Source organism: Aquarana catesbeiana, linkage group LG03, assembly GCF_042186555.1.
Source record: "Aquarana catesbeiana isolate 2022-GZ linkage group LG03, ASM4218655v1, whole genome shotgun sequence".
Taxonomy (NCBI): Eukaryota; Metazoa; Chordata; class Amphibia; order Anura; family Ranidae; genus Aquarana; species Aquarana catesbeiana.
The window spans coordinates 669,628,781-669,647,139 of record NC_133326.1 but is presented as its reverse complement, the minus strand read 5'-3'; the positions used below and the strand labels follow the sequence as shown (position 1 = coordinate 669,647,139).

The 18,359-nt window shown below is 45.3% G+C and overlaps 1 protein-coding gene across 1 annotated transcript in view; it reads right to left on the bottom strand.

Annotated features, from left to right (window-relative positions):
* The window catches only part of LOC141134081 (uncharacterized), a 127,918-nt gene extending 110,325 nt beyond the window's left edge, over positions 1–17,593 (bottom strand). The window contains exon 1 of the mRNA XM_073623668.1: positions 17,345–17,593. Coding sequence (XP_073479769.1) covers positions 17,345–17,593 — 249 coding nt within the window. The remainder of the gene's footprint in view (positions 1–17,344) is intronic.
* Between the last annotated feature and the right edge of the window lie 766 nt (positions 17,594–18,359).

The following is an 18,359-nucleotide window of genomic DNA, read 5'->3' as shown; positions in this document are numbered from 1 at the left end:
AAGAACACCACCAATTTTCTTCAAGTAGCTCTAGGTGCACATTGTGCAGAGTACACAGTACGCTAACTGTAAATACTGTAGCTTCCTGCCTGTGGTATTAATAAGATCAGAACAACAGCAATTGTCTTCAGGAAGCTTCAGGTTTTGCACTGTGCAGAGGACGCAGTACACTAACTGTAAATATTGAAGCTGCCTGCCTGTGGTACTAATATGATCAGAAGAACTCCACCAATTTACTTCAGGTAGCTTTAGGTGCACACTGTGCAGAGGACACCGTACAATAAATGTAAATACTGTAGCTGCCTGACTGTGGTATTAATAGTATCAGAACAACAGCAATTGTCTTCAGGTAGCTTTAGGTGCACACTATGCAAAGAACGCAGTACACTAACCGTAAATAGTGAAGCTGCCTGCCTGTGGTACTAATAGGATCAGAAGAACAGGACCAATTTTCTTCAGGTAGCTTTAGGTGCACACTGTGCAGAGGACACAGTACACTAACTGTATCTACTGTAGCTGCCTACCTGTGGTACTGATATTATCAGAAGAACATCACCAATTTTCTTCAGGTAGCTTTAGGTGCACATTGTGCAGAGTACACAGTACACTAACTGTAAATACTGTAGCTGCCTGTCAGTGGTATTAATAGGATCAGAACAACAGCAATTGTCTTCAAGTAGCTTTAGGTGCACACTGTGCAGAGGACACAGTACACTAACTGTAAATACTGTAGCTGCCTGCCTGTGCTACTAATAGGATCAGAAGAACACCACCCATTTTCTTCAAGTAGCTCTAGGTGCACATTGTGCAGAGTACACAGTACGCTAACTGTAAATACTGTAGCTTCCTGCCTGTGGTATTAATAAGATCAGAACAACAGCAATTGTCTTCAGGAAGCTTCAGGTTTCGCACTGTGCAGAGGACGCAGTACACTAACTGTAAATATTGAAGCTGACTGCCTGTGGTACTAATATGATCAGAAGAACTCCACCAATTTACTTCAGGTAGCTTTAGGTGCACACTGTGCAGAGGACACCATACAATAAATGTAAATACTGTAGCTGCCTGACTGTGTTATTAATAGTATCAGAACAACAGCAATTGTCTTCAGGTAGCTTTAGGTGCACACTATGCAAAGAACGCAGTACACTAACCGTAAATAGTGAAGCTGCCTGCCTGTGGTACTAATAGGATCAGAAGAACAGGACCAATTTTCTTCAGGTAGCTTTAGGTGCACACTGTGCAGAGGACACAGTACACTAACTGTATCTACTGTAGCTGCCTACCTGTGGTACTGATATTATCAGAAGAATACCACCAATTTTCTTCAGGTAGCTTTAGGTGCACATTGTGCAGAGTACACAGTACACTAACTGTAAATACTGTAGCTGCCTGTCAGTGGTATTAATAGGATCAGAACAACAGCAATTGTCTTCAAGTAGCTTTAGGTGCACACTGTGCAGAGGACGCAGTACACCAACTGTAAATACTGCAGCTGCTTGCCTGTGGTACTAATAGGATCAGAAGAACAACACCAATTTTCTTAAGGTAGCTTTATGTACACACTGTGCAGAGGACACAGTACACTAACTGTAAATACTGTAGCTGCCTGTCTGTGGTATTAATAGGATCAGAACAACAGCAATTGTCTTTAGGTAGCTTTAGGTGCACACTGTGCAGAGGACACAGTACACTAACTGTAAATACTGCAGGCGCCTGACTGTGGTATTTATAGGATCAGAACAACAGGAATTGTCTTTAGGTAGCTTTAGGTGCACACTGTGCAGAGGACGCAGTACACTAACTGTAAATACTGTAGCTGCCTATGTTACTTAGAGGATCAGAAGAACACCACCAATTGTATTTAGGTAGCTTTAGGTGCACACTGTGCAGAGGACACAGTACACTAACTGTAAATACTGTAGCTGCCTGCCTGTGGTGTTAATAGGATCAGAACAACAGCAATTGTCTTCAGGTACCTTTACGTGCACACTGTGCAGAGGACGCAGTACACTAACTGTAAATACTACAGCTGCCTGCCTGTGGTACTAATAGGATCAGAAGAACACCACCAATTTTCTTCATGTAGCTTTAGGTGCACACTGTGCAGAGGACACAGTACAGTAACTGTTAATACTGTAGCTGCCTTCCTGTGGTACTAATAGGAACAGAAGAACACCACCAATTTTCTTCAGGTAGCTTTAGGTGCACACTGTGCAGAGGACACAGTACACTAACTGTAAATACTGTAGCTGCCTGTCTGTGGTATTAATAGGATCAGAACAACAGCAATTGTCTCCAGGTAGCTTTAGGTGCGCACTGTGCAGAGGACGCAGTACACTAACTGTAAATACTGAAGCTGCCTGCCTGTGGTACTAATATGATCAAAAGAACACCACCAATTTTCTTCAGGTAGCTTTAGGTGCACACTGTGCAGAGGACACAGTACACTAACTGTAAATGCTGTAGCTGCCTTCCTGTGGTATTAATGGGATCAAAACAACAGCAATTGTCTTCAGGTCACTTTAGGTGAACACTGTGCAGAGGATGCAGTACACTAACTGTAAATACTATAGCTGCCTGCCTGTGGTACCAATAGGAACAGAAGAACACCACCAATTTTCATCAGGTAGCTTTAGGTGCACACTGGGCAGAGGACACAGTACACTAACTGTAAATACTGTAGCTGCCTGTCTGTGGTATTAATAGGATCAGAACAACAGCAATTGTCTTCAGGTAGCTTTAGGTGCACACTGTGCAGAGGACGCAGTACACTAATGCCCCGTACACACGGTCGGACTTTGTTCGGAAATTCCGACAACAAAATCCTAGGATTTTTTTCGATGGATGTTGGCTCAAACTTGTTTTGCCTACACACGGTCACACAAAGTTGTCGGAATTTCTGATCGACAACCACGCGGTCACGTACACCACGTATGACGAGACTAGAAAAGGCCGGTTCAGAACCAAGCGCGGCACCCTTTGGGCTCCTTTTGCTAATCTCGTGTTAGTAAAAGTTTGGTGAGAGACGATTCGCGCTTTTTCAGACTCGTGGCTTTCAGATCGTTTTCTGCCGTTCAGTTTGTGCTCAGTTCGTATCAGAGTTTTCTGTGTGATCTTGCCTGCTCGTTGCTGTTTTTCAGGTCGCTCTTCACAGGCCTTGCTGTTCTTCAGTGCGTTCTGTTACTTCGTTCTGAGCAGCCGACCGTTTTCTAGCCATGTTTCGTATACGTACTCCTCGTACAGTTCGTGCTGTGCGGGGGCTTGGTGTTGGGGTCCTGACCTTGACACAAGTCCAGTCCATGAACAGGGTGGGGAGGAGTTCATGGACCAAGAATTGGTTGCTTCAGCGTGACCAGTTCTGTCATATGCCTTTGCCCTGTGAGATCCGTGAGAATAATCCTGATGATTTCAGGAACTTTCTCAGGATGACGGACCCCGTGTTTCACCGTTTGTTGGCTTCGCTGACCACCTATATCAGCAGGCAAGATACCTGCATGAGGCAAGCCATCACTCCAGAGCAGAGGCTGGTCGCTACCCTGCGGTATTTGGCCACAGGGAGAAGCCTGCAGGACCTCAAGTTCTCGACAGGCATCTCCCCCCAGGCTCTTCTTTGTGGACATTTACTGCTTGTGTTTGTTTTAGCTGACCCTGACAGAATTGTGTGGAGTGCAGAAAATGTCGTGATTGTGTAACCTTATACAAAGCACTGTTGGCTGTTATTTACTAAATGCAAAGACATTTTTCACTACAAGTGCACTTGCAACTGCACTGAAACTGCACTTGTAGTGCAAAGTGGATTTGCCCTTAGGAAATTACCCCCATTTTCTCATAAAACAACAATTACATCACCCCAAAAGTGTTGTAACGTTGAGACAATAATCCACACATTCTTGATGAGCAATCTTTTTAATACCTGCACAATCACATGTGCATTTACCAAAGGTTTTTCTGACAAACCGACATGTTTGTTGTATAACAATTTTTGTGGTGTCATTATCCAAAATCAAAATGTGCATTTTATATAAAACAGGCCTGTGTAAAACCCACAAGAAAGACACAAATCTTGATCTTACAAAGTTCACATTTGGTAGAACTTGAAGGCAATATTAGACATGAGTATTTAGGAACTGTGTTTGATATTGCGTTCAGATGGGGGGAAATCACCCCTGGAAAAGCCAAATTTGGAAGATGCACACAAATTTCACAATGTCAACATGTGCGACCTGCCATCACGGGGGATCAAGGGACGTGTTTTGGGGGAGAAAGCCCTTCCTCAACGCGACTTTATAATTAAGGAAGGGGTTGCACCCCCAAAACGCATCCATTGATCTCCCGTGATGGCAGATAGCACATGTTGACACATTGTGTGCATCCTCCAAATTTGGCTTTGGGAAAAATCACAAAAACATTTCGCACATTGTAGCAGACAAAAGAAGAAAGTGATTTGGAGGGGCTTTAAACTCGCCCCAAAACATCAATGATGTTTTTATATTTTGGAATAACATCATTGATGTTTTGCTTGATGTTTTCCAATTGTAAATTACACCCCATGATCTCCCCGATCACGATCTGGGCACTTTCTGATGTGAAAGGATCTTCATCCACAACCTCACGATCACCTAAAAAGAGAGGAACCCCAAAATAAATTAAGTCGAAAAAAAAATGCCGCCATCCATCTCTTATCTGAGCCTGTGGTCGCAGACACTCACCTGTTGTGGTGACTAGTTCCACCACGTCTTCTTCCTCCTGCTCATCTTGTGTTGGGTGGATTTCCCCTTCTTCCAGAGGGGGGGGGCTCTGGTCTCCTCGGATGAGGGGTGTCCTCCGAGTCTTTTCTCCCCTATGTAAAGCAAAAATGGTATAATTAGCACACAGATATTTGATGGCAGAACTAGAAAGATGAAACATTGCTTGGAAGTGGGGTACAATAATCTATTTTAGCAGAGTTCCAAGATGTAGCTTTTTTAGTGTCCTTTGTCAAGCTGCAATACTTTACCTATTTGGTACAATCTTCACAGATGTAGCCCCCCCATAGTATACACTGGAGCACCTGTGTGGCCCCCCTAATAAAAATGGTGTTCTGGGGTCCCACACTAGTGCTCCAGTGTCAAGATGTGAAAACAGCTGCTCAGTGTCCTCTCCTTACACAGAATCTAGTTTGCATTTCATTCTAGTAACCAAGCCATCTACACAACCCAATTCTTTGAAGACAAGTATAGGGCCTCAAAATGGTGGCCAAATGCATATGGCCTAAACAATGGTATTTTATAGTCCGAAATAAAAATGTGTGATCCGAACGAATAATGTGCCCATGAACATGAAAGTTGCCATTTTAAACTGTACAACAGTTCCTAAAAGCACATGGAGCAGCACGAACGTAATAAACACAAGAACAATAGGAACACGGCACAACTACTTACTTTTTTGCAGCACTCTCCGGATCTTTCTGTACTGCTCATGTTCTCGTAATTTCAGGTCCGACCACCGCTTCCTGAGCTGATCTTTCGATCGTCGTACCCTGAATTTCCGGTGCAGACTTCTGACCACTTTCGCCATGATCTTGGCCTTTTGGACATTGGGGTTGGGGTAAGGCCCATACTTTCCATCATAGTCGGCCTTCTTCAGGATGTCCACCATTTCCAACATCTCCCCAAAGGACATATTTGAGTCCTTTAATCTCCTTCTGGATTGGGACGTTTCAGGCTCCGGCCTTTCCTCCTCCTCCTCCTCCTCGTTGCTCCAATTATCAGGATCCTGCTGTCTCTCCGCCATGTGATCTTCCTCCACTGCGCCGAACGAAAAGGGGCGGGGAATAGAATAGAAAGAATGTCAGGGGCGGACGGAGTTATACGCATGCGCAGTGTGTATAAATCGTAACGCGCGCGTCTTACGTACGATCTGTGAGCGGAGGAAGGAGCATCGGAGACGCCGATCGTGCTAACAAAGGTAGGATCTAAACTTGGGCCTATACTGCTTCGAAATGGAAGCCTATATTGTAACAAGATTAGGGGAGTTTGGCCTGACATTAGGGTTTGTCTTGTGTTGTGTCTTGCAGAGAAAATGGATGGGTTCAATGACCACAATTTCCTGCCCCTGTTCATAGACAAGTACAGGGAGCTGCCCTGTCTGTGGCAGGTGAGACACCCCCACTATAATCACAAACAGAAGAGGCAGGCAGCACTGGAGAAACTGCTGGAGTTGGTGAAGCCGGTGGTCCCCACAGCAACCATCCCTTATTTAAAAGCCAAAATTGGTGGCCTGAGGAGCACTTATCTTAGGGAGCGCAAGAAGGTCACAGATTCCCAGAGGTCAGGAGCTGCAGCAGATGACATTTATGTCCCCAGGCTGTGGTACTACGAGAGACTGCGATTTCTGTCAGACCACACTGAAGTCAGGGAATCCCTCTCTACTCTTCCTTCCACTCTTCCTTCCATCCCAGCTGAGGCTTCCGATGTCCAACCTGGGCCTTCCAGCCAGGAAGAAGTGGAGGAGCCCAGCTGGAGTCAGGTATAGCATTCTTCTACAGATTTCTGGGCAATAAATAAATGATGTTTACTAGATGTTATTATTGATCATTAATTCCTGATTAAAAAAAGTGTTTTACATATCAATAGACAGTAGTGGGAACCAAAAATTGGGACAAGAATGCAAAATGCTGGGCTCAGAAGGATAGTCTGTTATATTTGTTAACATTGAATTTGCAGCAGTCAGGAGGTGAAAATTGTGTGTGATTGATGTAAAAAAAAATAAAACTATGTCCCTTTTTCATACACAGGAAGACCTCAGCCAGGAGGAGGCTGTGGAATGTGGCAGTCAGGAGGAGGCGGGGACTATTAGTGTCAGCCAGGAGGAGGCGGGGCTAAGTGTCAGCCAAGAGAAGCCTGGGACAAGTCGCAGCCTGACTGAGTCTCAGGTTCCTCCCCTCCGCCTTCCATACAAAAGGGCCAGGAAGGCCACTCCCAGTCCTGTGCAGGATTCAGCATACAGGCTGATCCAGGAGCCTTCTGCGTCCCTCAGAGCCTTCCCCAGTCCTGAAGATGCCTTTGCCTGCATGGCTGCCACCAAATTGCTGGGCATGCAGGAGGGCCAACGCAAGATCTCTGAGGACCTGATTTATAAAGTCCTACGTAAGGGGGAGAGTGGGGAACTGACACACAAGACGGATGTCATTGAGATCGACGATCCTCCTCCTCCTCCTGCTGCCACAACTCCACCACCACAGCCAAAGGCTGGAAGGAAGCATGGAAGGAAGACCTGAGAGTGATTGCCCTGGGTTCAGTCTGGTCTGACAGAAGATGCAGTCTCTCGTATGACCACAGCCTGGGGACACAGATGTCATCTGCTGCTTTCCGGATCTCTGGGACTTCTGGACCAGACTGCCCTCCCTTAGATAAGGACTCCTCAGGCCACCAATTTTGCTTTTAAATAATTGATGGCTGCCCTGGGGGTCCAAGGCTTCACCCACTTCTGCAGTTTCTCCAGCGTTGCCTCCCTCTTTGTTTATAGTTGTGAGCCCTTAATAAAATTTTTTAGGTAAATTCTACTCTCCTGTGTGTGTTTTCATCCAAAAAGGACAGTTTGTTGGTGACGATTCAGGTACATTTCTAAAGTACAATGTGAAATTAACAAGGGACAACAACACCAAACAATCTCCTACAGATTAAATAGAACAACATATCAATGGTGTTGTGGGAACTTGTCACAAAAAACACACAAACATTTTCGGGAGTACAAATCAAAATCACCAAAAAAAAAAAAATTAAAAAAGAGAAACACAAAAAAAGATTCTACATTAAAGTAACAAAAAAAAAATAAAATTATGTTGTCAGATGTGAGAAATCAAAATATAATGAGGGAATCCCGATAAATAGTAACGAAAGAAGTTTGTGAGAAGTGTGTGTGAATATGAGCATCAAAACAACTTAATTCTTGTCACATTATAAAGAAGAAGAGAGTGCGCTGTATTAAACCATTTTGAACATTGCAGCGTGACGAAAGTGCTGTATACATTGCGAACGCTAAGTTTACCAGAACGAGCTGTCCCGTGTCGGAATTTCTTCTGAGCATGCGTGGCACTTTGTGCGTCGGAACAGGCCACACACGGTCGGAATTGACGCGATCGGATTTTGTTGTCGGAAAATTTTATATCCTGCTGTCCAACTTTGTATGTCGGAAAATCCGATGGAAAATGTCCGATGGAGCCCACACACGGTCGGAATTTCCGACAACACGCTCCGATCGGACAATGACCGTGTGTACGGGGCATAACTGTAAATACTGCAGCTGCCTGCCTGTGGTACTAAGATGATCAGAGGAACACCACCAATTTTCTTCAGGTAGCTTTAAGTGCACACTGTGCAGAGGACGCAGTACACTAACTGTAAATACTGCAGCTGCCTGCCTGTGGTACTAATATGATCAAAAGAACACCACCAATTTTCTTCAGTTAGCTTTAGGTGCACACTGTGCAGAGGACACAGTACACTAACTGTAAATAATGTAGCTGCCTGTCTGTGGTATTAATAGGATCAGAACAACAGCAATTGTCTTCAGGTAGCTTTAGGTGCACACTGTGCAGAGGACGCAGTACACTAAATCTAAATACTGCAGCTGCCTGCCTGTGGTACTAATATGATCAAAAGAACACCACCAATTTTCTTCAGGTAGCTTTAGGTGCACACTGTGCAGAGGACACAGCACACTAACTGTAAATACTGTAGCTGCCTGCCTGTGGTATTAATGGGATCGAAACAACAGCAATTGTCTTCAGATAGCTTTAGGTGTACACTGTGCAGAGGATGCAGTACACTAACTGTAAATACTGTAGCTGCCTGCCTGTGGTACTAATAGTTTTAGAAGTACACCACCAATATTCTTCAGGTAGCTTTAGGTGCACACTGTGCAGAGGACACAGCACACTAACTGTAAATACTGTAGCTGCCTGCCTGTGGTATTAATGGGATCGAAACAACAGCAATTGTCTTCAGATAGCTTTAGGTGTACACTGTGCAGAGGATGCAGTACACTAACTGTAAATACTGTAGCTGCCTGCCTGTGGTACTAATAGTTTTAGAAGTACACCACCAATATTCTTCAGGTAGCTTTAGGTGCACACTGTGCAGAGGACACAGTACACTAACTGTAAATATGGAAACTGCCTGCCTGTGGTACTAATAGGATCAGAAGAACACCACCAATTTTCTTCAAGTAGCTCTAGGTGCACATTGTGCAGAGTACACAGTACGCTAACTGTAAATACTGTAGCTTCCTGCCTGTGGTATTATAAAGATCAGAACAACAGCAATTGTCTTCAGGAAGCTTCAGGTTTCGCACTGTGCAGAGGACGCAGTACACTAACTGTAAATATTGAAGCTGCCTGCCTGTGGTACTAATATGATCAGAAGAACTCCACCAATTTTCTTCAGGTAGCTTTAGGTGCACACTGTGCAGAGGACACCGTACAATAAATGTAAATACTGTAGCTGCCTGACTGTGGTATTAATAGTATCAGAACAACAGCAATTGTCTTCAGGTAGCTTTAGGTGCACACTATGCAAAGAACGCAGTACACTAACCGTAAATAGTGAAGCTGCCTGCCTGTGGTACTAATAGGATCAGAAGAACAGGACCAATTTTCTTCAGGTAGCTTTAGGTGCACACTGTGCAGATGACACAGTACACTAACTGTATCTACTGTAGCTGCCTACCTGTGGTACTGATATTATCAGAAGAACACCACCAATTTTCTTCAGGTAGCTTTAGGTGCACATTGTGCAGAGTACACAGTACACTAACTGTAAATACTGTAGCTGCCTGTCAGTGGTATTAATAGGATCAGAACAACAGCAATTGTCTTTAAATAGCTTTAGGTGCACACTGTGCAGAGGACGCAGTACACTAACTGTAAATACTGCAGCTGCTTGCCTGTGGTACTAATAGGATCAGAAGAACAAAACCAATTTTCTTCAGGTAGCTTTAGGTACACACTGTGCAGAGAACACAGTACACTAACTGTAAATACTGTAGCTGCCTGTCTGTGGTATTAATAGGATCAGAACAACAGCAATTGTCTTCAGGTAGCTTTAGGTGCACACTGTGCAGAGGACACAGTACACTAACTGTAAATACTGCAGCTGCCTGACTGTGGTATTAATAGAATCAGAACAACAGCAATTGTCTTCAGGTAGCTTTAGGTGCACACTGTGCAGAGGATGCAGTACACTAACTGTAAATACTGTAGCTGCCTGTGGTACAAATAGGATCAGAAGAACACCACCAATTGTATTCAGGTAGCTTTAGGTGCACACTGTGCAGAGGACACAGTACACTAACTGTAAATACTGTAGCTGCCTGCCTGTGGTATTAATAGGATCAGAGCAACAGCAATTGTCTTCAGGTAGCTTTATGTGCACACTGTGCAGAAGACGCAGTACACTAACTGTAAATACTACAGCTGCCTGCCTGTGGTACTAATAGGATCAGAAGAACACCACCAATTTTCTTCGGGTAGCTTTAGGTGCACACTGTGCAGAGGACACAGTACACTAACTGTAAATACTGTAGCTGCCTGTCAGTGGTATTAATAGGATCAGAACAACAGCAATTGTCTTCAAGTAGCTTTAGGTGCACACTGTGCAGAGGGCGCAGTACACTAACTGTAAATACTGTAGCTGCTTGTGGTACTAATAGGATCAGAAGAACACCACCAATTTTCTTCAGGTAGCTTTAGGTGCACACTGTGCAGAGTACACAGTACACTAACTGTAAATACTGTAGCTGCCTGCCTGTAGTATTGATAGGATCAGAACAACAGCAATTGTCTTCAGGTAGCTTTAGGTGCACACTGTGCAGAGGGCGCAGTACACTAACTGTAAATACTACAGCTGCCTGCGGTACTAATAGGATCAGAAGAACAACACCAATTTTCTTCAGGTAGCTTTAGGTGCACACTGTGCACAGGACGCACTACACTAACTGTAAATGCTGCAACTGCCTGCGGTACTAATAGGATCAGAAGAACACCACCACATTTCTTCAGGTAGCTTTGGGTGCACACTGTGCAGAGGACACACTACTCTAACTGTAAATACTGCAGCTGCCTGCGGTACTAATAGGATCAGAAGAACACCACCAATTTTCTTCAGGTAACTTTAGGTGCACACTGTGCAGAGGACGCACTACACTAACTGTAAATACTGTAGCTAATAGGACTAATAGGATCAGAAGAACACCAGCAATTTTCTTCAGGTAGCTGTAAATACTGTAAAAACACCTGCCTGCCTGTCAGTAGGAAGAGAAAAACAGGAACGGATCTAACTAAACTGAATACAGTGTATATATATATATATATATATATATATATATATATATATATATATATATATATATATATATATACAACACCTAGGATGCATATATATATATACAATACACTGTGAGTGCAGCTAACTGACTCGCTTTCCTACTCTTAATCAAATGACACTATCTCTCTCTCTATCTCTCTCTCAACGCCGGAACACACTACACAGGTCCGACGTGCAGGCGACTTTGGCCAATTACGGCTCTCTGTACAAACGGCGCTGTGATTGGCCAAGCATGCTGGTCATAGTGCATTCTTGGCCAATCATCAGCCAGCAATGCACTGCGGTGCCTCAGTGAATCATGGGCTGTAACACGCCACTCAAATTTTTCTAGAACGGCCCATAACGTTCGAAATTCAACGAACGGTTGAACATTTTATGTTCGAGTCGAACATGGATTCGATTCGAACTCGAAGCTCATCCCTAATGTAGATGACCTCCTGCTTTGTGCAGATACCCTTAGTGATGCTTCAATCTTCTCTGATAGCCTCCTCCACTACCCAGCTGAGCAAGGATACAAGGCCTTAAAGCAAAAAGTCCAGAGAGAAGGTGATTTTCCTAGGCCACTGCATCTCCCAAGGCACCTGACATCTCACTTAAGAAAAAGTTGCTGCAATCAAGGCCATCCCTTTGCCTCAAGGTCAAAAGCCCCTTCACGCCTTTCTAGGATTAATCTCCTACTGCCGTTCTTGGATCCCAGTCCCAGAAGCCTCCCTTTTGTTGCAACCCCTTTATGATGCCCTGAAATCTGACCCTTTCTCGCTTTCTCCAGAAGCTGTGGACAATTTTGAAGGACTGAAGGAGATCCTTCCAGACTATGAAAAGACTTTCAAACTGTTTGTCTCAGAGAGACAAGGACATGCCACTGGAGTTTTGGCTCAGGCCCATGGTAGCAGACTCACACCCATTGGGTATTACTCCTGTCAACTAGACTCAGTGGCCAGGGGGGAACCCTCCTGCCTCAGAGCCGTCTTTGCCGCCCAATGCCCCTCATGACATAATTGCCATACTGAACCAAGGACAGCCCAAACACCTGTCCACAGCAAGACACCTCAGACTCCAGTGTGCCTTGCTTCTCCCCGATAGCATCACCGTCCTCCAATGTGATACCCTTAACCCATCCACTCTGCTTCCTCTTCTCGGGGGGGGAACCTCTTTGGAGAATGATCCTCATCTCACCGCTCATGACTGCTTCGAAGTGATGAAGATGGAAATAACACACTTACCGACAGTCAGTGAAACAGCCCTTGAGAATTCTGACTTGACAATTTTTGTTGATGGTTCCAGGTATGCAGGCATTACCTTCCTCCATGTCTGCCCAGGAAGCAGAACTCCAGGCACTAACTATGGCATGCAAAATGGCAGAAGGAAATTTTGGGATCATCCGGAAAACCAGAGGGTTCCTGACAGCAGCAGGAACACCTGTAAAACACAGTGCAGCTATCAAGGACTTAATGGACGCCCTACTCCTCCCCGCACAAGTGGCTATACTTAAGGTAAAGACGCATGGCAAGCTGGTTTCCCAAGAAGCATGAGGCAATCACCTGGCAGATACCGCTGCGAAACAAGCTGCAGATGGGATGCGAGAAGGGGTCAGCAGAGTGAATGCACCTATCCTGGATGACCCAATAGACACCCCCTGAAGGACTGTACAAACCACCATGATTCTACAAAACCCTCCTGTGAACTGGATTCACCTCAAGGAGCAACAGGAGGCAGCTGACAAAGAAGAAAAAGTAGTGTGGATCAAAAAAGGAGCCACAGAAGTTGAAGGAATCATGGAATGAAACAAGAGACCGTGTCTGCCACGTGGGCCTATCCCGTCACCAACATGACAGCAAAAATCACAGCTTAAAGACTTTTAACAGAAATAGTGTGCAGTGGTCATAGAGAGCGATTAGGGGCCAGCTTTCACGGCCTCAGTGACCAAGGAAATATGGGCAGCTTTAGGGGTCACACTAGCTTTCCACACCCCATACCATCCTCAGAGCAGTGGGAAGGTGGAAAGATTGAACGTCACAATAAAGTCTAGAATGCTAAAAATGTCTCAGGAAATGGGAATGAGTTGGCCAGACAGCCTACCCATTGCCCTATTCAGTGTTAGAGGAAACCATGGTCTGTCACCTTATGAGATTTTGTTTGGTTCAGCCCCCAGACTGGGTTGCATTTCCCACAACAGTTGCAGCTCCAATCTGATGTATTAACTGATTATTAGGGATGAGCTTCGTGTTCGAGTCAAACCCATGTTCGACTTGATTATCGTGTGTTCGGCCATTCGCCGAATTATGAATGATATGGGCCGTTCACAGCCCATAATTCACTGCGGCATTGCAGTGCATTGCTGGCTGATGATTGGCCAAGCAAGCACTATGACCCGCATGTTTGGCCAATCACAGCGCCGTCTGTACAGAGAGCCGTAATTGGCCAAAGCCAAGGTGGCTTTGGCCAATTATGGCTCAGGGGGTTTAGTACACGCCCCACACTATATAAGGCCGCCTGCATGGCGGCCCTGTGTAGTGTGTTCCGGCGTTGAGAGAGAGATAGATAGACAGAGAGACATTGTCATTTGATTTAAGTTAGATAGAGCAGGCAGGCGAGTCAGTTAGCTGCACTTATAGTGTATTGTGTATATATATATATATATATATATATATATATATATATATATATATATATATACAGCGTAGGTGTATATATATATATATATATATATATATATATATATATATACACTGTATTCAGTTTAGCTAGATCCGTTCCTGTTATTCTCTTCCTACTACTCATAGGCAGGCAGGTGTTTTTACAGTATTTACAGCTACCTGAAGAAAATTGCTGGTGTTCTTCTGATCCTATTAGTCCTATTAGCTACAGTATTTACAGTTAGTGTAGTGCATCCTCTGCACAGTGTGCACCTAAAGCTACCTGAAGAAAATTGGTGGTGTTCTTCTGATCCTTTTAGTACAGTACCGCAGGCAGCTGTAGTATTTACAAGTGAGTGTAGTGCGTCCTCTTCACAGTGTGCACCTAAAGCTAAAGCACCCAAACAAATGCAGAAAGTTTTCCCATTTGGTTTAGCGGTTAGGATTCCTGGTTTTCACCCAGGTGGCCTGGGTTCAACTTCCGGTATGGGAAATGCAATACCTTTTAATGATCCGCACACTCCTAGTGCTTAAACCTCCAAAGCTGTTTTTTCATTGTAACCTCTAATCATTCCCTAGTTTTCAAAGCCAGGAATGCAGACAAGACAGGTCAAGCTGGGTCGGGAACAGGAAATCAAATAATATCAGGAACAGGGGCAGCTGAAGATCATCCAGAAACTAATGGCTCATGCTGGTTGTTTTAAATAGGCCACTGGGCACCAGAATTTGTCACGCATTGTGTGCACTTTGGCGTATGCACATGCGCACATGTGCACATGAATTCTCCTGGCCGTTCTTGCTCTTCTGCACATTTGCATTGGCAAATTTCTATGTGCCAATCTTCTATGAACCATTCTCTCACACAGACATTATCCTTTTTTTTCACACCTTATTAAAAGCCCTTTTGAATTCCTCTTTGCTTTTTTCTTTCTGTGTGATGAAACAAAGGGAAGCATGTCACATAGATGGAAAATGCCTCTGTTTTTCCAGGGTGAGTAGACATTGTATCTTGCAAGGTCTGTTAGTTGCAGAGTTAAAGATTTCAGCTGGGTGGAATATGGAGGAGGGCAAAAGAGCATTGAAAGCTTGAGCTGACGGTCACTTTTCCATCCATATGGCTTCTTGCAAAACGTAAGGGATGAAGAATAATGGTTTTCATGGATTAAGGACCCCAAGACTCACAAAAAGTGTAGAGATCAGTGTCCCGTGTAAGGATGGAACTCATGACCTTTAGATTATGAGACTGACACGCTACCTGCTGCGCTAACGAGGCTTAACAGGACAGGAATATGTGTGACACTGCTGGCCACCATACTTGGAAGATGATGGAGGCGGCATTATTTTTTTTCAATTTAGTTTTCTCTATTTTTCCCAAATAAACACAGAAAGTTTTCCCATATGGTATAGTGGTTAGGATTCCTGGTTTTCACCCAGACAGCCCGGGTTCAACTCCTGGTATGGGAAATGCAAGACCTTTTAATGACCCGCACACTTCTAGTGCTGAAACCTCCAAAGCTGTTTTTCCATTGTAACCTCCAATCATTCCCTAGTTGTCAAAGCCAGGAATGCAGACAAGCCAGGAATGCAGACAAGCCAGGTCAAGCTGGGTCGGGAACAGGAAATCAAATAATATCAAGAACAGGGGCAGCTGAAGATCATCCAGCAACTAATGGCTCATGCTGCTTGCTTTAAATAGGCACCGGGCACAAGAATTTGTCACGCATTGTAAACTGTCTATTCCAATACCTGCTTTATATACCTAACATATATAAACTCAGCTTCTATGCTTATTAAGCCTTAAGACATTTTCAGATATTCTGCAAAGCTCAAAGCTTGCTTAGGAACTGGACTGACTGCAAGAATAAAATTTACTTCCTCAAATGTGCATCAGCTAAAAGCCAAACTTTGTCACATATTTGCACTATATGTATTTTTATATATTTGTGGTTTGTATGTGCCAGTCTATCTGACGTATCTCAGAACTTTAACGAAAATGTATAAAAATCTTGAGAAGCGGAAATATTAAACAGACGTAACTTTTCCGCTGAACTCGTGTCTGTCTCAGTGTGAGCTTACTTGAAGCATGCATGCTTTTGTATTCAACAATCTGATCGGGGGTAGATATAATAATATCGGAACTTTTGTTCTGAATCCAAAACAATCCCAAGAGCCCACAAATCTCCTACTTGAGCGCCACTAGATTATCCTCTGGCAGGCGACACTCCATGGCTTCAGAATCTAAAACTATGCCCAGAAAGCTAATCATGGTCCTAGGCCCCTCTGTTTTTACTGGGGGCCAATGGCATGCCAAAGCGGGTGGAAACATGTTTTAACGTAGCCAGGAGCACCGCTCAGATTTCAGAAAAGGCCGGGCCCACACACAGGAAGTCATCCAAGTAATGTATGATGGAGTTTATCCCTGCCACATCTCGAACCACTCACTTCAAAAAGGAGCTGAACTTCTCAAATAACGCACACGAAATAGAACAACCAATTGGCAAGCAACGATCAACATAGAATTCATCCTGCCACTGACAACCTAACAGGCAAAAATTATCCGAGTGAACGGGAAGCAGTCTGAAAGCCGACTCAATATCAGATTTGGCCATCAGCGCCCCTGCCCATATCGCCTCACCCAGAAAACAGCCACATCTAATTAAGTGTACGATACCGTGTACACCTCTGAATCGATGGCATTATCACGCAACTTCCTTCTTTAGCTTTTCCGAAACCACCTCCTCATGTTGCAAAGCTGATCGCAAGTTCCTAGACACCGGCGGTGCTTTGGCCAATGTCGAAGGGATGCGAAAACCCTCCGAGAACCCCAAGCCTAACAACCGCGCTGCCCCCCTATCCGGGTCCTATCAAGGAAAGGCTGCATCCTTTCTACCTTCACCAGAATCATCCCTTTTTCCAACAGACTCACTGGCACGTCCCTTTCCTTGTTTGAAGCAATGGGACAAATAATGGGTACCACCACAGCCGGAGCATTCACGTTTGTACCAAAAAGAGCCCCCAAACTTGCATGAGCCCTCGTTGAATTGCCAACAGACCCCTTTTTCTTTGTGGCTGATTGTCCGGGGGTGTATGAGCCACCCCCCCCCCCCCTAGAAAAAACTGACTTGTGCTCCTCACCGATGTCATAAGCCGCATCCATAGGCTAATGTCCTTGTGATCCCACCTCAGCTCCGGGCGGATAGCCCTCTTCTGATGGAAATGCTTGTTGTATCGTAACCATGCAGGTTCCCCGTAGACACGGGGAAATAACAAAAGCGCTCTTTTGTCCAAATAACAAAAGAGCGCTGAACAATGTTCAGGGTTCTTCTCGCTAATCACACTCACCATAATGACGAACGCTTGCAGCCAGTTATTGAAAGTCTGCGGAATTAGTCTGTAGCGCCACTTCTCCTCATCCTCCCTCTTGTGTTCCTCAGGCTTCACCCTATCAAGGTTGAATTTCTCTAGCGGCAGCAATGAAAATATCTCCACATACTCACCTTTCCAAATCTTCTCCCTCACCTCTGGGTTCAAGTGAGCCCCCAGCGGGCCCTCAAAGCCGACATAGCCTTCGCATTTTGCTGAATCCGCCATTCTGACAACATCCTGTTTTTTAGCTGCCTCACCACTTGTCGCAGCCTTGCCTCCTGCTGCCGCCTTACCAGCCGCAGCCTGACCTACCTCCCCATTATAGGCCATGACGGCCCCATCCCCCACTTCCCCGGGTGCTACCCAGGTCACCACCGGGTTGTCCTGTTTGCTCGACCCTGGCTCAAACCGCTGGACCAATTCTTTTAAGCCTGCTAAGAACCCCCTTAAATCCCCATCCGCGGGGGCATGGTCTTGGACCAATGCGCCCGGGTTCAGTTTCCTAGGAAGCGCATCCCATGTCCGGGAGCATCCCCATCACCACCGGGCCCACTGCCTGCCACCACCCCAACATCCTCATCAGATCTAGCATTACATACGGCATGAAAATCTGACTTACCAGGCTGCCTATGAAGGGTCCCAATAGCCGAAGATCCCGCCTCCACCGCTGCCAGGCGTCTACTGGGCTCCTCCTCCTCATCTGACAGAGACAGCTCACCCTCCGAGTGCTCGACCATCATGTGTTTCTCCAGCAGCTGTCTCTCTTGACCATGCAGGCCGCCGGCTGCAGCCTGGGAAGTCCCAGCGGCCATGGCTGTGCCATTCCCTTGCCAAAGCCCCGCCCCTGCTGACTCACAGACAGGTGCGGAGTCCAAACGTTCCTGTTCTCGACGAGTGGCAGTCCGATCGTGGGCTCTGGTGTTCTTGGAGGCCCCTCCCGCCGAGCTCCGTCCTTGAGCGGGATTCCTCCCAGGACCCCCGCCACAGGCCT